This window comes from Salvelinus sp. IW2-2015, linkage group LG11 (assembly GCF_002910315.2).
Source record: "Salvelinus sp. IW2-2015 linkage group LG11, ASM291031v2, whole genome shotgun sequence".
NCBI classification, from domain to species: domain Eukaryota; kingdom Metazoa; phylum Chordata; class Actinopteri; order Salmoniformes; family Salmonidae; genus Salvelinus; species Salvelinus sp. IW2-2015.
In genome coordinates, this window is record NC_036851.1 from 5,698,550 (window position 1) to 5,723,965 (window position 25,416).

Below are 25,416 nucleotides of genomic sequence, written 5' to 3' on the forward strand. Positions count from 1 at the left end.
GCATATCGAGGCCTCCACGCATACAAGCTGCATTCAAGCCGCTGGGCTGATGTGCGCCTTTGGAACATCTACATTTAAAAAGCCTCATAAATCAATTTAATATACTGTACACCATCACAATAAATCCATTATTTATTTTTAGCCAGGTCTAAAGAAACAATATGATAAGAAAATGTATTTCAGAAGAACAGAATATGGAGTTGGCCTACTGTATATTATCTGGCTAAACTCCATGCCATAGGCTGTACGTTTGTTCATTTAGCTAACAAGATACCAGTGCACTTTGAAAGTACTCAGACCCCTTGACTTTTTCCACATTGTTACCTAACAGCCTTATTTTAAAATGGATTACATGTATTTTTTCCCTCATCAATCTACACAATACCCCATAATGATGAAGCGAAAACAGGTTATATATTTTTTCAAACGTATAAAAATAAAACTATTTAAATCACTTATTTACATAATAATTCAGACCCTGTTATGAGACTCGAAATTGAGCTCTTGTGCATCCTGTTTCCATTGATCATCCTTGAGATGTTTCTACAACTTGATTGAAGTCCACCTGTGGTAAATTCAATTGATTGGACATGATTTGGAAAGGCACACACTTGTCTATATAAAGGTCCCACAGTCGACAGTGCATGTCAGACCAATAACCAAGCCATGAGGTTGAAGAAATTGTCCGTAGAGCTCCGAGACAGGATTGTGTCGAAGCACAGATCTGGGGAAGGGTACCAAAACATTTCTGCAGCATTGCAGGTCCCCTAGAACAGTGGCCTCAATCATTTTTAAATGGAAGAAGTTTGGAACCACCAAGACTCTTAGTAAAACTGTCCGCATGGCCAAACTGAGCAATCGGGGGAGAAAGGCCTTGGTCAAGGAGGTGACCAAGAACCCCATGGTCAATCTGACAGAGCTATAGAGTTCCTATGTGGAGATGGGAGAAACTTCCACAAGGACAACCATCTCTGAAGCACTGCACCAAATCAGGCCTTTATGGTAGTGGCCAGGCGGAAGCCATTCCTCAGTAAAAGGCACATGACAGCCCGCTATCCCTACGGTGAAGCACGGTGGTGGCAGAATCATGCTGTCGGGATGTTTTTCAGCGGCAGGGACTGGGGAACTAGTCAGGATCGAGGGAAAGATGAACTGAGAAAAAGTACAGAAAGATCCTTGATGAAAACCTGCTCCAGAGCACTCAGGATCTCAGACTGGGGCGAAGGTTCACCTTCTAACAGGACAACGACCCTAAGCACACAGCCAAGACAACACAGTATTGGCTTCGGGACAAGTCTCTGAATGTCCTTGGGCTTCCCAGCCAGAGCCCGGACTGGAACCCGATCAAACATCTCTGGTGAGACCTGAAACTAGCTGTGCGACACTCCCCATCCAACCTGACAGAGCTTGAGAGGATCTGCAGAGTAGAATGGGAGAAACTCCCCAAATACAGGTGTGCCAAGCTTATAGCGTCATACCCAAGAAGACTCGAGGCTGTAATCGCTGCCAAAGGTGCTTCAACAAAGTACTGAGTAAAGGGTCTGAATACTTATGTAAATGTGATATTTCAGTTTATAAATTTGCAAAAATGACCCCAAAAATTATTTGCTTTGTCATTATGGGATATTGTGTGTAGATTGACGAGGGGGAAAAAACGATTTCATCAATTTTAGAAAAAGGCTGTAACGTAACAAAATGTGGGAAAACTGAAAAGTCAAGGGGTCTGAATACTTTTCAAATGCACTGCATGCTTATAAGTCCCATGCCATTATTTCATATGATTTTTTTTATAAGAAGAATATAATTGAACTTAGTTGACTAAAATAGAAAGGATATTTCCCCCCATTCTGGAGCAAGACCGCATATGAAGTGACTATGTTGAGTGTAAAAGTGAACATTTGGTCCTGTAAGCTAGATTTAGAGTTTTTTGGCAACTTAGTTGTGAACAATGTTCCCTCTAAGCTGCGCACTTGCGTGGACACGCAGGAGCCCCGAGACTGCAGCGCAGCTTCCAGGGACTACAGAGCAGAGTGCAGAAGAAATATAGCCCATGGAGAGAAGCACGAGATTGAACTCAACTTTCTAGAGTTTTCCCTGTCAGTTAATATAAATGTTATCGATTGAACGCATTATTATCCAGTTTCAATGCAACATACCAAAACAAAACGAACTACGCAAGATATTTTGTTGTTGGCAGAACGCATCGGAGTAGGATTCTATTGCACACGACTCAGGCCGTACTCTACACAGACCAGTGTGGCATAACAAAAAAGAATTCATAACCAATCTATTTGCCTATATGCAAATAAGCAATAGGCATATATGGTGTCATTTACTTTGAACTGGACTGTGTTCACAGCTGTGGTCATGAATAGATGCACTTGTTTTTAGATCAAAGCAAGAGCTAAATGTAGCCATGTGTGCACATTTTGTTCATATCCTTTGCCAGCTAAGAGTTATTAGCCCAGTTATAGATAATTTGTAGTCAGCAATAGGGGAGTGATTGCTTCCTACAAGAGCACAAAAGGTGTAGATTTCTAGACATCTTTGAAAAGCGAGTCAGGTAAAGAGATTTTTTTGTCTTAAAGGGGCAATGTTGTATTTTGAGACAGGCTTGAATAAGCTAAGTAGCCAATAGGCAGAGGGTAGCATAATTTGTCTGATTCTCTGTAATAATGGTATTGGAATAATTATGCATTTTATTTTGTAAAGTGGTTTCTTGCGTCAAACAACATGTTCAGTCACCTTGTCTGAAGGACAAGTAGATAAATAGGTAAATGTCAAGTCCTGCTTGTTGTTTTCAAAAGTCTCATGGAATATAGGCCTACATTGAGCACCACACATTGGCTGCTGCTGTATGCTGAATGATAGTACAGCCAAGTAAAAATGTTATGGGATGCATTTTCTACATTGTTTTTGATGGTAGGCCACTCTGGTAGGCCTAGATTATGATCAAAAAGCCACAGTAGCCTTCTTGGCCACTGTTAAAACTAACTTAAAGTGGGTACAGCCTCAGTGTTGACAGCAAATGCATGCTGGAATTTTCACAACGTTCAAGTTTGCACTCAGCATTGGTTGTTTGAGGGAACATTGGTTTGCGAATGATACAAACCTTAGAATGCCTTAGACATCAAAACATATATGGGCTGTGTGGTAGCAAAATTACAATATTATGTTATGATACCGTTTTAATTCATGGTTGTTTTCATGCAATGGAGTAGCTTTCATAGAACTCTCTCTCTTCGTTCTGATTGAACTGAGAGGAGACTTTGAAGCTTGGATTGGCAAATGATTAAGTGATGGCTTGGTGATAAACTTTACAGCCACATCCCATTCTGTGATTAGTGGTGCATGTGAGACATATGTCTCTGATCGGACTAAGCTCGCGTTCATAGATAAGATGTGGTGTGTGTGACCCGAGATAGCCTGAAGGAATAGAACAAACATTTCAGTGTTGGCTGTCATCGTTGGCTCTCATCGTTGCTCATGGGAAACTTAGAGTAGTAAAATACACCCCCCCCCCGTGCAGATAAACAACAGGATGAACCCAGAATGGTTTATGGTGCCCAATCTGCATGGGGGTAGGGTGCAGCCGTGATTAAAGCATTTTGAGGTCCGCTGTATAAAAAGACCCTGTATACTATATGTATGATTTTAAGCACTCGGCAACACACACTTCGGAGTGTGCGGTCGCCGGTTTCATTATTGCAATAATTTATATTAAATCAAGATGATTGTTTGAAGAAATGACAAAGTCTCGCTCACGTGATTCGAATATTCCACCACAGCTGCATGATGCGACTATACGCTATTGATGATTTGAGAAAGTCGGGGGGGGGGGCTCGGTTGCTCGCCTCAGGCTGCACGGCAGTTCTCTCATCAAGTGATGATATTTTCACCCATCAGACTATTCTCAATTGAATTTCGTCTTTACTAGTATGTCAAACTAGTCTAGATTTATAAATGGCCCGTTATCAAATTGGCAGGAACAAAATACTGAGCTGTGGATAATATAAGCAGCTGAGAAATAAATAGACCATTTATTTCACTCCATGCGTCAACCGCTTTGAGGAGCACGCGCTCGCTGTACGACAGGTGATATTACCGCCCAAACGCCATATGCCACGGGCTCTCCAACCTTGTTCCTGCCGCTACCCAGTGCTTAATTTGGGAAACCAAGTAAAAAATCTGTTCGGGAACATCGATAGTAACATGTTTTGCACAACAAAGCACATTTCACTAAACTGTTGACAGACCCTCTGCGCCGTTTGAGAAAGGAATAAAAGAGAGGAGTTGGAAACGCATGGCGGTGAGATATTCTGTAGCTAAAACGTAATGTCAGCCTATTGATTATGAAAATATTACAAAAATTCTGATTACTAGGCTATTCAAAATCATACACAAATTCACTACAATTGTAAGCTAACTGTAAGCCGCCCTGCATAATCAATGAACCAACAGCATCGACTAGGGCTACACGTTCTAATATGCAGTAGGTTACAGTTGAAGTCGGAAGTTTACATACACTTAGGTTGGATTCAATGTTTTTCAACTACTTCAAATGTCTTGTTAACAAACTCTAGTTTTGGCATGTCGGTTAGAACATCTACTTTGTGCATGACACAAGTCATATTTTCCAACAATTGTTTACAGACAGATTATATCAGTTAATTACAATTCCAGTGGGTCAGAAGTTTACATACACTAAGTTGACTGTGCCTTAAAACAGCTTGGAAAATTCCAGAAAATTATGTCTTGGCTTTAGAAGCTTCTGATAGGCTAATTGACATCATTTCAGTCAATTGGAGGTGTACCTGTGGATGTATTTCAAGGCCTACCTTCAAACTCAGTGCCTCTTTGCTTGACATCATGGGAAAATCTAAAGAAATCAGCCAAGACCTCAGAAAAAAATTGTAGACCTCGACAAGTCTGGTTCATACTTGGGAGCAATTTCCAAACGCCTGAAGGTACCACGTTCATCTGTACAAAAAATAGTACGCAAGTATAAAAGGAAAAAGGGGAAGCTTGCAAGCCGAAGAACACCATCCCAACCGTGAAGCACGGGGGGGGGCAGCATCATGCTGTGGGGGTGCTTTGCTGCAGGAGGGACTGGTGCACTTCACAAAATAGATGGCATCATGAGAAGGAAAATGATGTGGATATATTGAAGCAACATCTCAAGACATCAGCCAGGAAGTTAAAGCTTGGTCGCAAATGGGTCTTCCAAATGGACAATGACCCGAACCATACATCCAAAGTTGTGGCAAAATGGCTTAAGGACAACAATGTCAAGGTATTGGAGGGGCCATCACAAAGCCCTGACCTCAATCCTATAGAAAAATGTTGGGCAGAACTGAAATGACGTGTGCGAGCAAGGAGGCCTACAAATCTGACTAAGTTACAACAGCTCTGTTAGGAGGAATGGGCCAAAATTCACCCAACTTATTGTGGGAAGCTACACGAAACATTTGACCCAAGTTAAACAATTTAAAGGCAATGCTACCAAATACTAATTGAGTGTATGTAAACTTCTGATCCACTGGGAATGTGATGAAAGAAATAAAAGCTGAAATAAATAATTCTCTCTACTATTATTTTGCTAGTGAGGTAGGTTTCATCATATTTTCGAGCACGATTTCTGCTTTTGTGCTGGTGAGTTGCCTCGGCTTAAATTAATGTAGTAGCCACCGAACTGAGGATAGTGGTATAAGAAAACAGTCAATTTTGCAGCAGCGTAGCACGCCTAGCCATTCACTGTGGGGATGATTCATGTGCCGCCTTTTCCCATGATCTAAGGGTGCTCTCTCAGTGGTTGAATTATGTCTTTTAGATTTGAATAAAAAAAATTGGGGGGGGATTTCTAAGGTTAACCACATTACAATGACTTTGAGATACAAAGACAATATTAAATATATATATATATTTTAAAATTTCATCAGGCTTTTGGACATTTTCCCGTGAACCCATTTTCATATCAAGCAACGCCGTATGGGGTCACATCCCCTCGTTTTTGGAACCGCTGACCTAACCCAATTGAAAACGGATCAAATACAGAATTATCTTACCAGTTGGAGAAGAGAAGGTCATCATAGATTTGAAGGAAATAATCGTAAGCTGCATTGATCCACTGAATCAGAAACATCTAGAGTTGGGGAAGAAGAGAGAAATTGCTGTTTAGTTCAGGTAGAGTGCCGTCGTAGTTCAGGTAGGTAGGTGTGTGTGTGTACCAGGTGTGCATGTCTCACATGGGTCAGTTCGTTGTTTAGTTCAGGCAGTGTAGCATCATACAGGTAACTGCCAAAATAATGGAAACACTTGAGTAAAAAGGTACACAGTATATTGAAAGCAGGTGCTTTCACACGTGTGGTTCCTGAGTTAAATAAGCAATTATATCCCATCATGCTTAGGGTCATGTATACAAATTCTGGGCAAACCATTATTTTGGCTACCATGGCTATGCCCCCATAGGATGACAATGCGCCCATCCACGGGGCACAAGGTCACTGAATGGTTTGATGAGCATGAAACGATGTAAACCATGTGCCATGGCCGTCTCAGTCACCAGATCTCAATCCAATTGAACACTTATGGGAGATTCTGGAGGGACGCCCGAGACAGCGTTTTCTACCTCGATCAACAAAAACACCAAATTATCTAACTTCTCGTGGAAGAATGGGTATCGCATCCCTCCAATAAAGTTCCAGACACTTGTAGCGTCTATGCCAAGGTGCATTGAAGCTGTTCTGGCTCGTAGTGGCCCAACGCCCTATTAAGACACTATGTTGGTGTTTCCTTTATTTTGGCAGTTACCTGTAGCTCAGGTAGGCAGGTGTGTGTGTGTGTACCAGGTGTGTGAGTGAGTGTGAGACTTACGGGGGCCAATTCATTGTTTAGTTCAGGTAGCGTGGCGTCATAGCTCAGGTAGGAGGGGTCTCTCTGCAGGAGCTCCAGCTGCTCGTGGAGGCGGGTCTTATCATCGTCACTGCCGTTCCATCCACCAATCACAGACCGGTACACAGCCTTACCTCCCGGGCTCCGCCTCTCCAGTATCACCACCTGTCATGGTGCAATCAAACACGAGCGCATAATGTGTGCGTACTGTACGATACGATATACCTTATTGCCCATTTGTGTGGGTGTGTATTGTAAGCAAAGCATGTGTTTATTACCTGTGCGAACAGTGGGGCCTGGTTGTGGAGCAAGGCCTGACACAGTGGTTGTTGCTGTCTCTGGTAGACATATGTGAAGCGCAGGACGTCTTTAGTGTTGGACGAGGCGAAGGTCAGGAAGGCCTGGTTACCAGGGACAAACCCTGGCTCCTCACCAGTGATCAGCAGCACACAGTACCTGAGTGAGTGAGAGAGAAAAGAAGGAAGAAGATTAACTTTATTTTCCTTAAGGATCAGAAACGGGTCTTTCTGCTTTGTTCCAATAACCACACAAGCATAACACTTATAACTCAGAATGCATGCCAATACAATACTTCATTCTTAGGATTATCCCGACGCAGATATACAGTATATCCGAGAGTCTTTATTGCAGTCACACTGCAAAGATAAGATCTCACAACACGTATAGAAGTGTTGAACATCTCAGGAACCACAAAAAAAGTTACATAGAAATCATCTGATATGTGCAGAGGCGAGCTCTGTCCACATTAGCATACCACTTAGAATTAAGAAACATGAGTTCATTCTAAGTCAGGCCTGGGCAAAGGATGGCCCTTGGGCCATATGCGGCCCGCGACCTGATTCAATGCAGCCCGTGGAATCCTGCTCAGATCAAAGAATTTGCGATAGTAAAGTTTTGAAAAAAGTATTTGTCATTCAAATTAAAAGCCCAATGAATACTCACCTTTGTGTAATGATTTAACTCCCATGGCTTGTGGGACATTTATTTTGAAGGCACGTATAAATAACAACTGCACGAGGACCGTCAGTGACTGACAGGCTGACACACACGTCACAGTTATAAATAGTAGCTAGCTAGAAATTGTGCAAAAATGAACTTTTTCAAAGAAAAGGAAAGTAGACAATGAATGTAGGGTGTTCCAGCAAGAGTGGACATTGACATATTTCTTCATTGAGGTATCAGGGAAAGCTGTGTGCTTAGTGTGCAAAGAGAGCATCACTGTCTTGAAAGACTACAACTTGTCCTGACACTTCTAGATGAAGCATGCAGAGAAATATAGGAATATGTCTTCTGAGCAGAGGGCAAGTGCATCGAAAGAGTTGCTTTCTCATTTGCAAAAGCAGCAAGGACTTTTTACAAAACTGCATTCAGCAAACAGAATTGCGAGAGCTAGCTATGTACTGTCCCACAAAATTGCTAAATATTGCAAGCCATTCTGAGGGTGGATTCATTAAAGAATGTTTAATTTAGATTTTTTTTGCCCCGACAAGAAAGAGCTGTTTGAAAATGTTTCCCTGTCAAGGCGAACAGCGAACAGCGTGTTGAGGACGTCACAGAGAATATGGAACAACAGTTCCAAAAGCTCATCAATAAGCTAAAGGACCCTGGGATGAAACACCTCCCTCTGCAACTGGATCCTGGATTTCCTGACAGGCCGCCCCCAGGTGGTAAGGGTAGGTAAGAACACATCCGCCCCGCTGATCCTCAACACAGGTGCCCCTCAGGGGTGCGTGCTCAGTCTCCTCCTGTACTCCCTGTTCACTCATGACTGCAAGGCTAGGCATGAATCCAACACCATCATTAAGTTGGCCGATGTCAACAGCGGTAGGCCTGATCACAGACAATGACGAGACAGCCTATAATGAGGAGGTCAGAGACCTGGCCGTGTGGTGCCAAGACAACAACAACCTCTCCCTCAACGTGATCAAGACAAAGGAGATGATTGTGGACTACAGGGAAAATACTGAGCACACCCCAATTCTCATCAACGGGCTGTAGTGGAGCAGGTTGAGCGCTTCAAGTTCCTTGGCGTCCACATCACCAACAAACCAAGCACACCAAGACAGTCGTGAAGAGGGCACGACAAAACCTATTCCCCCCCAGGAGACTGAAAAGATTGGCATGGGTCCTCAGATCCTCAAAAGGTTCTACAACTGCACCATCGAAAACGTCCTGACTTGGTTGCATCACTGCCTGGTATGGCAACTGCTCGGCCTCCGACCGCAAAGCACTACAGAGGGTAGTGCGTACGGCAACGTACATTACTGGGGCAAAGCTTCCTGCCATCCAAGACCTCTATACCAGGCGGTGTCAGAGGAAGGATCTAAAAATTGTCAAAGACTCCAGCCACCCTAGTCATAGACTGTTCTCTCTGCTACCGCACAGCAAGCGGTACCGGAGCGCCTAGTTTAGGTCCAAGAGGCTTCTAAACAGCTTCTACCCCCAAGCCATAAGACTCCTGAGCATCTAATCAAATAGCTACCCAGACTATTTGCATTTCCCCCCCCTCTTACACAACTGCTACTCTGTTATCTATGCATAGTCACTTTAATAACTCTACCTACATGTACCTCAATTACCTCGACTAACCGGTGCCCCCGCACATTGACTCTGTACCGGTACCCCCCTGTATATAGTCTCACTGTTGTTATTTTACTGCTGCTCTTTAATTATTTGTTACCTTCATTTCTTATTTGTACTGCATTGTTGGTTAGGGGCTCATAAGTAAGCATTTCACTGCAAGGTCTACACCTGTTGTATTCGGCACAAGTGACTAATAAAACTTGATTTGAACAGTTGAAAGACAAGGTAAAGGATTTGACCTATTTCTCCTTGGCCCTGGACGAGAGCAGTGAGGCACGTGACATGGCACAGTTGTTGATATTCTTACGAGGCATAACCACAGACTTTGAAATTACAGAGGAGCTTGCTTCAGTGCAGTCAATGAAGAGCACAACCACAGGGAACGATTGATTGCAGGTGGTTAATACGTGTGTGGCAAAGCTGGGACTGAGTTGTGAAAAGTTACCCAGTGTGACCACTGATGGGTGAGAAAACTCAACAGGAAAAAAACGTTGGCCTTTTGAAAAGGATACAAGATCAAGTACCAGAGCTGAACTCAGATCAGAAAAGTATTTCCTGCATTGCATTATTCATCAGGAGGTGCTCTGTAAATGCGTTCTGAAAATGAGCCATGTGGATACAGTCACTAAAGTGGTCAACTTCATAAGAGCAAAATCTTTAAACCACAGGCAGTTTGTCACACTGTTGGAAGAGAGTCGGGTCATGCAGATCTCCCCTACCACACAAACGTGAGATGACTGAGTTTGGGGAAGGTGCTTAATAAGGGTGTGGGACCTGAAGTCGGAGATTGCTGAGTTTTTGCAAATGAAAGGAAAATATGTGGATTCCCCTCAACTGCAAGATAAAGAATGGTTGGCTGATTTTGCCTTCACCGTGGACATCATGGCCCTCATGAATGAACTGAATTCCAAACCACAACAGAAGAGCCTTTTTCCACATCAGATATACAGCCTTGTCAAAGCCTTCAGGGGAAAATTTATCCTCCTGACCCGCCAAGTAGAAGCCAACAATCTCACCCACCTTCTGACACTACTAGTCTGTTCCCTATCAAAATGACCAGCGGGAGAAGTATACATCGCTGCTTGGTGCTTTGAAAGGTCAGTTTTCCTGTTGTATTGAGGATTTCAAGTAATGGAAAATGACATGCTGTTGGTTTCCCCTCCTTTCACCTTCAACGTGGATAACGCTCCCACTGACCTGGAACTTGAGCTTATCGATCTTCAGTCTGATGCAGTGATTGGAGAACTACTCAAAACAATGTCACTGACGAGGTTCTATGGATCTCTCGATGAACAAAACTTTCCAAAGATTAGGAGTCATGCTCAGAACATGTTTGTACTGTTTGGGTCAACCTATGTATTGTGAACAGACATCTTCAGTGATGAAATATAACAAGTAAAGGCACAGATCCTCTCTTACTGACTCTCACCAATCCTGCGCATAGCGACGAAACTATACCTGACTTTACTGCTCTAGTCAATGCCCATCAGACTTTCCCCTCCGTGTAGTTCATTGCATGATTAATAATGAAAATACCTACAGAAAGGAAAATATGGACGTGGTTTATTTCTGTGCATGTTAAAGTTAAATAAGTGGCATATCTGGACGTGATTTACAGAAGAGATATCTGTCAACAAAGTCATACACATGATGTATAATCCTGTTATATGATCCTGGCCSGCGATGGCAAGAATATATTCTAATGTGGCCCTCCACAGAAAATATTTGCCCAGGCATGTTCTAAGTGGTACCAGTGTGGATATTAAAGCCTAGTGCAGTCAAAAATCGGATTTTCTTTCTTAAGTTTATTAGGTACACTCATACACTACTGGGTAGGACCTTTCTTTTCCTCCAGAACAGCCTGAATTATCCGGGGCGTGGATTCTACATGGTGTGGCGTTCAAACGTTGCTCAATTGTTAATCAAGGGACCGAACGTGTGTGTCACGGAAACATTCCCCACAACATTACACCATTGACACCAGGCTGGATGGGGCCATGGCCTCATGCTGCTTACACCAAATCCTGACTCTGCCATCAGCATTACGCAACAGGAACCAGGATTTGTCGAACCAGGCAATGTTTTTCCACTCCTCAATTGACCAGTGTTGGTGATTGCATGCCCACTGGAGACACTTCTTGTTTTTAGCTGATAGGAGTGGTACCCAGTGTGGTCGTCTGCTGCAATAGGTGCCGTTCTGCACGTCACTGTTTTACTACGCAGTTATTTTCCTGTTAGCTTGCACAATTCTTGCCATTCTCCTTTGACCTCTCATCAACAAGCTGTTTTCACCCACAGGACTGCGTGTTTATTTTTTTGTTGTTGCATCATTCTTGGTAAACCCTGGACACTGTCGTGCGTGAAAAGCCCAGGAGGCCGGCCGTTACCGAGATACTACATCCGGCGCGCCTGGCCCCGACAATCATACATTCTCAATGTCTCTTAGGGCACTCCTTTTGCCCATTCTAACATTCAATCGAACAGTAACTGAATGCCTCGATGCCAGTCTGCCTGCTTTATATAGCAAGCCACGGCCACGTGACTCACTGTTTCTAGGAGGGAACCATTTGTGAACAGGGTGATGTACCAAATAAACTGTATATTTGTTATGAATTTTATGTATAATGACTAAATGATGTATACATTTAAAAGTAATGATATGACCGTAACTAACTAATTCTACCCTGTCTGATGAAGAATGTTTATACATAGGCAAAGAGGAAGTGTTAACAGACAACTTGTGACCACAGTGAAACTAACAACAGGAAAGATGTGTCGTCCCCACCCGGGGAGGGGAGAAATCGTTGGGCTTGCAGTAGATTGTGTAACATGTTGCAGCATAAGATAAGCAATATATGTGTTGGAATAAACTTGTAAAACAGCATTGTCAGAGAGGAGGGACATTTAAGACGAAATGTGAGGTATATATACCTATGTGCATGGTATGATTGGCAGAGCTCTCGGGAATAAACATTCTGACTATTGTGACTGGCCTCTGTTTCATTTCAACCAGAACCTTACAAACTCTTGGCTACAGACAGAGTGTTTAATTGAAGTTCAGTTTATGAACCTTGGGAAAATAATTCCCTTAACAATATTGTATTGTATATTTCCACAGTGAGGTTGGAATAATACTGTGAAATTTAATAAAATGATAATACCCTTTCAGTGTGAGAGCTGTTTGAAAAGACATCCTGAAATTTCACTCTGTTTTGAAGGGATGGCGTTTTGGGCCATAAGTTAATTAACAGCCCAATAAGAAAGAGAGTTCCAAACCTCTCCGCGAATAACAGCTAGTTTTCAGTTTCCCCGTCCCCACTCAGACTACTCCCAGATAGTCCTATCAAAATTCTTGGTTGAGAAATTGCACTTTGCTAAGAAGCTTTTTTTGTTTATTTTTGACTATTTTAATAGAAATCAAAGTAAGGTACTAAATTGTTATCCAGAAATTATTTTTGATGTGGCGATAGAAACGGCAGCATTGGACCTTTAAGATCAGTGGCCAGATTTAGTTGGTTCTTACTTCCTGCGTCGGTGGAACTGCTTGATGGGGCAGAGCTCATCGAACAGATGCTGGTTGACCAACCGAGGGACACACAGGTACTTGTTGTTGGACACAAACTCCTCCATGATCTGTCTCTTCATCCCTTTAGCCTGAAGGGGTGGGTAGAGAGAGAGAGTAATGATCAGGTTATTCAACTGGCAGTCTTGTGGTTCTGACCCCTTCATCTCTGACACCAAAAACAGAATAAGTCCTCTAGATCCAGCGCATGTAACCATCTTAATACTGGTCCATGAGTTTACCTGTATAATATCAGCAGGTTGCTCAGTGTTCTCCTTGAACAGCAGCATTGTGGGAGCATAGCTGTTGATGTTGAACTGACGCAGTAGCCTGGACGTCTCCGTCAGTCCCTGGTCCACGTAACCAAACCGCACATAGTCCTTAAAGGCAAACGCTGTGAGCTGGAGAGAGGGAGAGAGAAGGGTAAGCTGTTGGACTGATGACTGGATAGATAACCATTTCCCACAGACACACTCGGTGTGTGTGTTACCTTGTAGAGCAGGGGCACTGCAGGCACTTGGTCAAACAGCAACACGCTAGGATTGTTCTCAACGTGCCAGCTGCCCAGGAAGGACACATAGTTCTTATCTGTTACCTGACAAAGAAAAATAAAACAATATCAATGGAACAACTGATTCAGTTCAGGAAAGATTAAAATGCTTTATATATTCATACAGTGCCTTCGGAAAGTATATTGACCCCTTGACTCTTTCCACATTTTGTTACGTTGCAGCCTTGTTATAAAATGTATTAAATAAATAAAAATTCTCAATCTACAGACAATACCCCATAACGACAAAGTGAGAAACTAAAAAAACGTATTTACATAAGTATTCAGACCCTTTGCTATGAGACTAGAAATTGAGCCCAGGTGCATCCTGTTTCCATTCTTGAGATGTTTCTAAAACTTGATTGAAGTCTACCTGTGGTAAAGTCAATTGACTGGACATGATTTGCAAAAGGCACACACCTGTCTATATAAGGTCCCACAGTTGGCAGTCCATGTCTGAGCAAAAACTAAGCCATGAGGTCGAAGGAATTGTCCGTAGAGCTTCGAGACGGGACTATGTCGAGGCACAGATCTGGGGAAGGGTACCAAAACATTTCTGCAGCATTGACGGTCCCCAGGAACACATTGGCCTCCATCATTCTTAAAAATGGAAGAAGTTTGGCACCACCAAGACTCTTTCTAGAGCTGCCAAACTGAGCAATCAGAGGAGAAGGGCCTTGGTCAGGGAGGTGACTGACAGAGCTCCAAGGTTCCTCTGTGGAGATGTGAGAACCTTCAAGAAGGACAACCATCTCTGCAGCACTCCACCAATCAGGCCTTTATGGTAGAATGGCCAGACAGAAGCCACTCCTCAGTAAAAGGCACATGACAGCCCACTTGGAGTTTGCTAAAAGGCACCTAAAGACTCGCAGACCATCAGAAACAAGATGCCAAGCGTCACGTCTGGAGGCAACCTGGCACCATCCCTATGGTGAAGCACAGTGGTGTAAGCATCATACTGTGGGGATGTTTTTCCAGAGTCAGGGACTGTGAGACTAGTCAGGCTCGAGGGAAAGAACAGAGCAAAGTACAAACATCCTTGATGAAAACCTGTTCCAGAACGCTCAGAACCTCAGACTGGACCAAATGTTCACCTTCCAACAGGACAACGACCCTAAGCACACAGCCAGGACAACGCAGGAGTGGCTTCGGGACAAGTCTCTGAATGTCCTTGAGTGTCCCAGCCAGAGCACGGACTTGAACCCGATCGAACATGTCTGGAGAGACCTGAAAATAGCTGTGCAGCAACGCTCCCCATACAACCTGACAGACCTTGAGAGTATCTGCAGAGAAAATTGGGAGAAACTCCCCAAATACAGGTGTGCCAAGCCTGTAGCGTTATACCCAAGAAGCCTTGAGGCTGTAATCGCTGCCAAAGGTGCTTCAACAAAGTACTGAGTAAAGGGTCTGAATACTTATGTAAATGTCATATTTCAGTTTGAAATGTTTAATACATTTACAAAAATGTCTAAAAACCTGTTTTAACTTTGTCAATCTACACACAATACACGATAATGACAAAGGGAAAAAAACGATTTAATCCATTTTAGAATAAGGCTGTAACGTAAAAAATTGTGGAAAAAGTCAAAGGGTCTGAATACTTTGATAATGCACTGTATTTTATGACATGCAGTGCAAAAAAAGGAAACCTACAATACGCATTACAGATACTGCGTAATTGCAGCAATTATACACAATATATGAGTAAAGTATTCACATATCCCTTTGCATCACTTTGGAATGAAAAGCACTGTAGCTTATTAAAGAGCAACTGCGCCCCTTTTCAACCTCATATTCATTATCTCCAGCACCAATCCAGTGTCTACATATGTCAAGATGGCACATATACACTACCGTTCAAAAGTTTGGGTGTCACTTAGAAATGTCCTTGTTTTTTAAAATAAATAAATAAATAAAAAAGTCCATTAAAATAACATCAAATTGATCAGAAATACAGTGTAGACATTGTTAATGTTGTAAATGACTATTGTAGCTGGAACCGGCTGATATATGGAATTTCTACATAGGCATACAGAGGTCCATTATCAGCAACCATCACTTCTGTGTTCCAATGGCACATTGTGTTAGCCAATCCAAGTTTATTATAAAAGGCTAATTGACCATTAGAAAACCGTCAGCTATGTTAGCACAGCTGAAAACTGCAGTGCTGATTAAAGAAGCAATAACACTGGCCTTCCTTAGACTAGTTGAGTATCTGGAGCATCAGCATTTGTGGGTTCGATTACAGGCTCAAAAATGGCCAGAAACAAAGCACTTTTCTGAAACTTGTCAGTCTATTCTTGTTCTGAGAAATGAAGGCTATTCCATGCGAGAAATTGCCAAAAAACTGAAGATCTCGTACAACGCTGTGTACTACTCCCTTCACAGAACAGCGCAAACTGGCTCTAACCAGAATAGAAAGAGGAGTGGGAGGGCCCCGGTGCACAACTGAGCAAGAGGACAAGTACATTAGAGAAGTCCTCAATGTACTTGTGAGGACACCTCACAAGTCCTCAACTGGCAGCTTCATTAAAGAGTACCCGCAAAACACCAGTCTCAACGTCAACAGTGAAGAGGCGACTCCGGGATGCTGGCTTTCTAGGTACACTTACTCCATTCCATTTTTCTTTATAAATCAGCCGTTTCCAGCTACAATAGTCATTTACAGCATTAACAATGTCTACACTGTATTTCTGATCAATTTTATGCCATTTTAAATTGACTTATTTTTTTTGCTTTTCTTTCAAAAACAACATTTCTAAGTGACCGCAAACTTTTGAACGGTAGTGTATGTGCTTTGTAGAAAAAAACAATGTTAAAAAGTTACTCGATCACATCAAAAGTTACATTTAAATAATTATTTTCAAACACTATGAGATTCACAGTGACGTGGGGAGCAAGGAAATTACCATCCCTCTTACTAGAAAAACTCATTGCAGGTTCTGAAAATATTCCTTACTTTTAACCTTACCCTGTGATGTCACAGAGAAGCATTTTTTAGGACCTTCTCTTTTAACACAGATCATAGAAACATATACGTAGACATTGGTTTGGTGCTGAAGATAATGAGTGAGGTTGAAAAGTGGCGGAGTTGCCCTACAAGCTATTATTTTGGACCTGTGTTTGCCTCGGAGGCAGCAGGTCCACTACAAACTGTCTGAGGTGTTCCTGACTATTTATTATAATGGTGCGGATTAACTGAACAGGACAGGTGGCAATAAAACATCGAAAGCCATTCATTTTCAATGGAGGGAAGTGAAATGGGCAGGAGACTGTTGGGAGATCCGAACATGGGTGAGAGAGTGTGAATAGGGCGGGACCAAAGTTGGGGAAAGCTGAATTCTCAGCGATATCGCATCAAGATTGACCAATCAAAGCCTACTATAGCTTCCAGTCTCTACTGGATTGGCTGTTGATACCTAGCACACTCGCTAGCACCCATTATTATTACTATAAATCATACTGGATACGTTGCAATATTGTTAACAGCAGGCCTACCTTTTCCACCAGCCTCTGAGGCAGCAAGTCTTCTACAAACTGTCGCAGGTGTTCTCTGACCACGGAGTAGTGGAACACGGTCACTCTACCATTGACCACACCCAGGATGGATGGCGTGCGATGGACACCCAGCTGGTTGGCTAGGCGACGCTCGTAACCAATGTCAACAATACCGATACCCACACCTGAGTGATGGAGACCATTCGTTAGGTTGTTACATACCAGTGGACAGTAGAGGGAAGCAAAGAGACAGCTGTATTAAACGGATTACAATGTACTGTATGTTTTGATTCATTTGAGTCACCACTGACTAATAGGTTTGAGCCCATTTCCCCTGTTGTTCTCTTGTCAACGGTTAGTTTCTCCACCTATGTCACAAACCACACATCAGTGAATGAATTTAACAATCTTCAAATCAGGATTCGACCCCAAACGGATTCTTAGTGAAAGACGTGTACTGCATCCCAAATGGCACCCTTTTCCTACAGAGTCCACTACTTATGACCATAGCCCTATTGCCCCTGGTCAGAAGTAGTGCAGTATATAGGGAATAAGGTGCCAGTTGGGACACAGCCATGGACTTCCTGGAAGTCAGCCGACTTCGTACCCAGTGGCTCTAGCTCCTGTACCGCCTCCCTCCAGACGGGCTCGATGTGAACGCAGGCGAAGCACCACTCGGAGGTGATCTTGATCAGGTAGGGCCGCTTGAAGCTGTCGGGCAGCACCTTGCTGTTGAACCCTGCGTGGTCGAGCAGGTACTTGCTGTCTGAGAAGTCCCGGCCTGACCTGGGGGAAGAGAAGATTTAGCCACTCTTGGGAGGACAATGGCAGTTGATTAAAGATGCTTCTTTACTACTAAACCCAATGCGTTTTTAGCATGTAGCCTTCGTCAGGGTTACCCCAGACAGAAAAATAAAGAAGGCTTTGATACTGTATCTTTCAAAATGGCCTCAGGGAACAATCAATTCAGGGACCCGTCAAAGTGGGAATATATGTACGTTTTGATCACTCCGCAGATGCTCTTACCCGGAGCGACAGTGCAATTAAGGTATGTAAAACCAACACATATCACAGTCATTGCAAGGGACACGAGACAACATGCTATGATTGGCAAATGAGTTGCGTGGTAGCTTTTCCTTTGCACTGACCTAGGGAAACTGAAGAATGACTCGTCGAAATGGAAGCTGCTGTGGAAGTGTCGGTTGAAGCCCTGCTGGTGCTGACCCTGCTTGTTCTCCTCCATCTGACCGTAGCGGTCATAGTTAGCGCGCCGCTCCACATTCCCCAGGATCTGAGGGAGGGGATCCAATCAAACTTTACTATGAACTCCTCTCCTGCTCCTGACTGTAGTTTAAATACAATTCAGATCCTTGGGAGACCCACAGGGTCAGGATGTGCAGGCTTTTGTACAAGCCCAGCATTTACACAACACTTCAGCAGCAGAATCGTCAAGCTCTTGATTAGTTGAGCCAGGTGTTAGATTTGCGCTGTGTCAAAATCTGTAGTGCACACACCCAGTGCATGCGACATAGCCATGTTAGTTGAATAAACATGAATCTAAACATTTAAGATTTTTGCCTGCATGTGTGTCTGGTAAGTGAAACTAGGTTTACCTCATAAGATTTAGTGATCTTGATGAACATATCTTCAGCCCCAGGATCATTGTTCTTGTCTGGGTGCCTTGAACACAGAGCACAGAGACACTTATTAGCAGAGTTGTTGAACAGCGATTGAAGTCAATAAGTCATTGTTTTAGTCAAAGTATGATATTTTTAGGCTTGCAAATCCATGTGAATCCGGTGACTTTTCCTATGATATGACATACATATTATTTTCAGCCAATTTTGTTTAAAGGCTGGGTTTTATTTTAAATGTACCACCCACAAGCATGGAATTGTTTACTAATCAAAAACAGCTGCAAGGTTATTCCTCTTGGCGAATGAGATGAGCCAAACAGCCTTGCACCAAATTGGATAATTTGTAAATTCATTATTTTTTTTAGAAAGTCTGTATAAAAATTTTAAAAAATACATTTATACATACATACATACATACCATACATACAACCAGTCAAAAGTGTGGACACATCTACTCATTCAAGTGTTTATTTTACTATTTTCGACATTGTATAATAATAGTGAAGACATCAAAACTATGAAATAACACATATGGAATCATGTAGTAAGCAAAAAAGTGTTAAACGAATAAAATATTTTATATTTGAGATTCTTCACAGTAAAACACCCATTGCCTTGACAGCTTTTCACACTCTTGGCATTCTCTCAACCAGCTTCATGAGGTAGTCATCTGGAATMAATTTTAATTAACAGGTGTGCCTTGTTAAATTCATTTGTGGAATTTCTTTCCTTCCTAATGTGTTTGAGCCAATCAGTTGTGTTGTGACAAGGTAAGGGTAGTATACAGAAGATAGCCCTATTTGGTAAAATATCAAGTCCATACAACGGCAAGAACAGCTCAAATAAGACAAGAGAAATGACAGTCCATTACCTTAAGACATGAAGATCAGTCAACCAGGAACACTTTAAGAACATTGAAAGTTTTTTAAAGTGCATTCGCAAAAACCATCAAGCACAATGATGAAACTGGCTCTCATGAGGACTGCCAAAGGAAAGAAAGGAGTTACCTCTGCTGCAGAGGATAAGTTCAGAATAGTTACCAGCCTCAGAAATTACAGCCCAAATAAATGCTTCAGAGTTCAAGTAACAGACACATCTCAACAACTGTTCAGACACATCTCAACAACTGTTCAGACACATCTCAACAACTGTTCAGAGGAGACTGCGTGAATCAGGCCTTCATGGTCAAATTGCTGCAAAGAAACCACTACTAAAGGACACCAATAAGAGGAGACTTGCTTGGGCTAAGAAACAAGAGCAATCGACATTAGACCAGTGGAAATCTCTCCTTTGGTCTGATGTGTTCAAATGTGAGATTTTTGGTTCCAAATGCCATGTCTTTGTGAGATGCAGATTAGCTGAACGGATGATTGCCGCAGGTGTAGTTCCCACCGTGAAGCATGGAGGAGGATTTTCCCACCGTGAAGCATGGTGATTTTCTAGTGACACTGTCAGTGATTTATTTAGAATTCAAGGCACATTTAACCTCTCTTGGGCACGTGAGATGGTAGCGTCCCACCTCTTCAACAGCCAGTGAAACTGCTGGGCGCCAAATTCAAATACAGAAATACTCATTATAAAAATTCAGAAAACAAAACATATTTTACATAGGTTTAAAGATTAACTTCTTGTGAATCCAACCACGGTGTCAAATTTAAAAAATGCTTTACAGCGAAAGCATACCGTACGATTATTTGAGAACATAGCCCACTAGACAAATCATTACAAACAGTAGCCAGCCAAGTAGAACAGTTACAAAAGTCAGAAATAGAGATAAAATTAATCCCTTACCTTTGATGATCTTCATATGGTTGCACTCAGCAGATATTCATTTACTCAATAAATGTTCCTTTTGTTCGATAAAGTCTCTTTATATCCAAAAAACTCAGTTTTGTTTGCGCATTTTCTTCAGTAATCCACAGGCTCAAACGCAGTCAAAACAGGAAGACAAAAAAAATCCAAATTGTATCCGTAAAGTTCATAGAAACATGTCAAATGATGTTTATATTCAAACCTCAGGTTGTTTTTAGCCTAAATAAATCGGTAATATTTCAACCGGACAATAACGTCGTCAATTTAAAAAGGTAAACAAGAAAGGCACTCTCGGTCTCGCGCATGAAAAAGCTCTGTGACACTTTAGGGTCCACTCATTCCGACTGCTCTTACTTCAGCATTTTCAGAATACAAGCCTGAAACAATTTCTAAAGACTGTTGACATCTAGTGGAAGGCATAGAAACTGCAATTTGAGTCCTAAGTCAATGGATACTGTAATGGCATTGAATAGAAAACTACAAAACCAACAAAAAAACCTACTTCCTGAATGGATTTTTCTCAGGTTTTCACATGCCAAATCAGTTCTGTTATACTCACAGACACTATTTTAACAGTTTTGGAAACTTTAGAGTGTTTTCTATCCAAATCTACCAGTTATATGCATATCATATCTTCTGGGCCCGAGAAGCAGGCAGTTTAATTTGGGCATGCATTTCATCCAAAATTCCGAATGCTGCCCCCTACCCTAGTGAAGTTAACCAGCATGGCTACCACAGCATTCTGCAGCGATACGCCATCCCATCTGGTTTGCGCTTAGTGGGATATAATTTGTTTTTTTTTCAAGAACACAACTCCAGGCTGTGTAAGGGATATTTGACCAAGAAGGAGTGACGGAGTGCTGCATCAGATGACCCGACCACCACAATCACCCGACCTCAACCCAATTGAGATGGTTTGGGATGAGTTAGACTGCAGAGGTTAGGAAAAGAAGCCAACAAGTGCTCAGCATATGTGTGAACTCCTTCAAGACTGTTGGAAAAGCATTCCAGGTGAAGCTGGTTGAGAGAATGCCAACAGTGTGCAAAGCTGTCATCAAGGCAAAGGGTGGCTACTTTGAAGAACGTAAAATCTAAAATATATTTTGATTAGTTTAACAGTTTTTTGGTTACTACATGATTCCATATGTGTTATTTCATAGTTTTGATGTCTTCACTATTATTATACAATGTCGGAAATAGTCAAAATAAAGAAAAACTCTTGAATGAGTAGGTGTGTCCAAACTTTCACTGGTACTGTATATACAGTGCATTCGGAAAGTATTCAGACCCTTTCCCCACGTTGTTACATTACAGCCTTATTCTGAAATGTATTCGATTTAAAAAAAATCTCAATCTACACACAATTCCCCATAATGAAAAAGCAAAAAAAAAAGTTTACAATTTGGCAAATGCATTAAAAATAAAAAACATAAATACCTTATGTCCTTGCTGTGTCTGAATCCTGGCTTAGAAAGGCCACCAAAAAATCTGAGATTTCCATACCCAACTACAACATTTTCCGTCAAGATAGAACTGCCAAAGGGGGAGTTGCAATCTACTCCAGAGATAGCCTGCAAAGTTCTGTCATACTTTCCAGGTCTATGCCCAAACAGTTCGAGCTTCTAATTTAAAAAATGAATCTCTCCAGAAATAAGTCTCTCACTGTCGCCTGTTATAGACCCCCCTCAGCTCCCAGATGTGCCCTGGACACCATATGTGAATTGATTGCCCCCCATCTATCTTCAGAGTTCGTACTGTTAGGTGACCTAAACTGGGATATGCTTAACACCCCGGCAGTCTTACAATCTAAACTAGATGCCCTCAATCTCACACAAATGATCAAGGAACCCACCAGGTACAACCCTAAATCAGTAAACATGGGCACCCTCATAAATATTATCCTGACCAACTTGTCCTCCAAATACACTTCTGCTGTTTTCAATCAGGGTCTCAGCAATTACTGCCTCATTGCATGCATCCGCTATGGGTCCGTGGTCAAACAACCAGCCCCCATCACTGCCAAACCCTCCCTAAAACACTTCTGCGAGCAGGCCTTTCTAATCGACCTGCCCCGGGTATCCTGGAAGGATATTGACCTCATCCCGTCAGTCGAGGATGCCTGGTCGTTCTTTAAATGTAATTCCCTCACCATCTTAAATAAGCATGCCCCGTTCAAAAAATGTAGAACTAAGAACAGATATAGCCCTTGGTTCACTTCAGACCTGACTGCCCTCGACCAGCACAAAAACATCCTGTGACGGACTGCACTAGAATCAATACGATATGCACCTTTTCAGGGAAGTCAGGAACCAATACACGCAGTCAGTCAGGAAAGCAAAGGCTAGCTTTTTCAAACAGAAATTTGCATCCTGTAGCTCTAACTCCAAAACGTTTTGGGACTCTAAAGTCCATGGAGAATAAGAGCACCTCCTCCCTGCTGCCCACTGCACTGAGGCTAGGTAACACTGTCACCACCGATAAATCCACGATAATCGAGAATTTCAATAAGCATTTCTCTACGGCTTTCTCTACGGCAATAAGCATTTCTCTGCTTTCCTTCTGGCTACCGTAACCCCGGCCAACAGCTCCGCACCCCCTGCAGCTACTTGCCCAAGCCACCCCAGCTTCTCCTTCACCCAAATCCAGATAGCAGATGTTCTGAAAGATCTGCAAAACCTGGACCCGTACAAATCAGCTGGGCTAGACAATCTGGACCCTCTCTTTCTAAAATTATCCGCCGCCATTGTTGCAACCCCTATAACCAGTGTGTTCAACCTCTCATATCGTCCGAGATCCCTAAAGATCGGAAAGCTGCCGCGGTCATCCCCCTCTTCAAAGGGGGTGACAATCTAGACCCAAACTGTTATAGAACTATATCCATCCTGCCCTGCCTTTCTTAAGTCTTCGAAAGCCAAGATAATCAACAGATCACTGACCCTTTCAAATCCCACCGTACCTTCTCCGCTGTGCAATCCGGTTTTCGAGCTGGTCACGGGTGCACCTCAGCCACGCTCAAGGTACTAAACGATATCACAACCGGTATCGATAAAATACAGTACTGCGCAGCCGTCTTCATCGACCTGGCCAAGGCTTTCGACTCTGTCAATCACCGTATTCTTATCGGCAGACTCAACAGCCTCGGTTTCTCAAATGACTGCCTCGCCTGGTTCACCAACTACTTCTCAGACAGAGTTCAGTGTGTCAAATCGGAGGGCCTGTTGTCCGGACCTCTGGCAGTCTATGGGGGTACCACGGGGTTCAATTCTAGGGCCGACTCTTTTCACTGTATATATCAACGATATCGCTCTTGCGATTCCCTGATCCACCTCTACGCAGATGACACCATTCTGTATACATCTGGCCCTTCTTTCGACACTGTGTTAACTAACCTCCAAACGAGCTTCAATGCCATACAACACTCCTTCCGTGGCCTCCAACTGCTCTTAAACGCTAGTAAAACCAAATGCATGCTTTTCAACCGTTCGCGGCCCGCACCCGCCCACCCGACTAGCATCACTACTCTGGACGGTTCTGACTTTGAATATGTGGACAACTACAAATACCTAGGTGTCTGGTTAGACTGTAAACTCGGCTTCCAGACTCATATTAAACATCTCCAATTCAAAATTAAATCTAGAATCGACTTCCTATTTCGCAAAAAAAGCCTCCTGCACTCACGCCGCCAAACATAACGTCGTAAAACTGACTATCATACCGATCCTCGGCGATGTCATTTACAAAATAGCTTCCAATACTCTACTCAGCAAACTGGGTGCAGTCTATCATAGTGCCATTTGTTTTGTCACCAAAGCCCCTTATACCACTCACCACTGTGACCTGTATGCTCTAGTCGGCTGGCCCTCGCTACATATTCGTCGCCAGACCCACTGGCTCCAGGTCATCTATAAGTCTATGCTAGGTAAAGCTCCACCTTATCTCAGCTCACTGGTCACGATAACAACACCCACCCGTAGCACGCTCTCCAGCAGGTATATCTCACTGGTCACCCCCAAAGCCAACACCTCTTTGGCCGCCTTTCCTTCCAGTTCTCTGTTGCCAATGACTGGAACGAATTGCAAAAATCACTGAAGCTGGAGACTTATATTTCCCTCACTAACTTTAAACATCAGCTATCTGAGCAGCTAACCGATCGCTGCAGCTGTACATAGCCCATCTGTAAATAGCCCACCCAATCTACCTACCTCATCCCCATATAGTTTTTATTTACTTTTCTGCTCTTTTGCACACCAGTATTTCTACTTGCACATCACCATCTGCCACTTGTATTAATTTACTAAATTGCAATTACTTCGCTACTATGGCCTATTTATTGCCTAACCTCCTCACGCCATTTGCACACTTTTTTCCCTATTGTGTTATTGACTGCACGCTTGTTTATTCCATGTGTAACTCTGTGTTGTTTGTGTCGCAATGCTTTGCTTTATCTTGGCCAGGTCGCAGTTGTAAATGAGAACTTGTTCTCAACTAGCCCAAATAAAAGGTGAGCTTTTTTTTTTTTTTTTTTTTACATAAGCATTCAGACCCTTTGCTATGAAACTCGAAATTGAGATCAGGTGCATCCGGTTTCCATTGATGCTCCTTAACATGTTCCTACAACTTGATTGGAGTCCACCTGTGCTAAATTCAATTGATTGGACATGATTTAGAAAGGCACATACCTGTCTATATGAGGTCCCACAGTTGACAGTGCATGTCAGACCAAAAACCAACCCAAGAGGTTGCAGGAATTGTCAGTAGAGCCCCCAGACAGGATTGTGTCGAGGAACAGATCTGTAGAAGGGTACCAAAAAATGTCTGCAGCATTGGAGGTCCCCAAGAACACAGTGGCCTACATCATTCTT

At 42.7% G+C, this 25,416-nt stretch overlaps 1 protein-coding gene across 1 annotated transcript in view; it reads right to left on the minus strand.

Annotated features, from left to right (window-relative positions):
* The window catches only part of LOC111969693 (dnaJ homolog subfamily C member 16), a 33,303-nt gene that overhangs the window by 5,529 nt on the left and 2,358 nt on the right, over positions 1 to 25,416 (minus strand). Inside the window, exons 3-12 of the mRNA XM_023995876.2 lie at positions 18,719 to 18,785; positions 18,254 to 18,396; positions 17,713 to 17,891; positions 17,106 to 17,290; positions 13,548 to 13,652; positions 13,300 to 13,458; positions 13,019 to 13,149; positions 7,170 to 7,347; positions 6,874 to 7,056; positions 6,066 to 6,142 (exon numbers count right to left, since the gene is read on the minus strand). Coding sequence (XP_023851644.1) covers positions 6,066 to 6,142; positions 6,874 to 7,056; positions 7,170 to 7,347; positions 13,019 to 13,149; positions 13,300 to 13,458; positions 13,548 to 13,652; positions 17,106 to 17,290; positions 17,713 to 17,891; positions 18,254 to 18,396; positions 18,719 to 18,785 — 1,407 coding nt within the window. The remainder of the gene's footprint in view (positions 1 to 6,065; positions 6,143 to 6,873; positions 7,057 to 7,169; positions 7,348 to 13,018; positions 13,150 to 13,299; positions 13,459 to 13,547; positions 13,653 to 17,105; positions 17,291 to 17,712; positions 17,892 to 18,253; positions 18,397 to 18,718; positions 18,786 to 25,416) is intronic.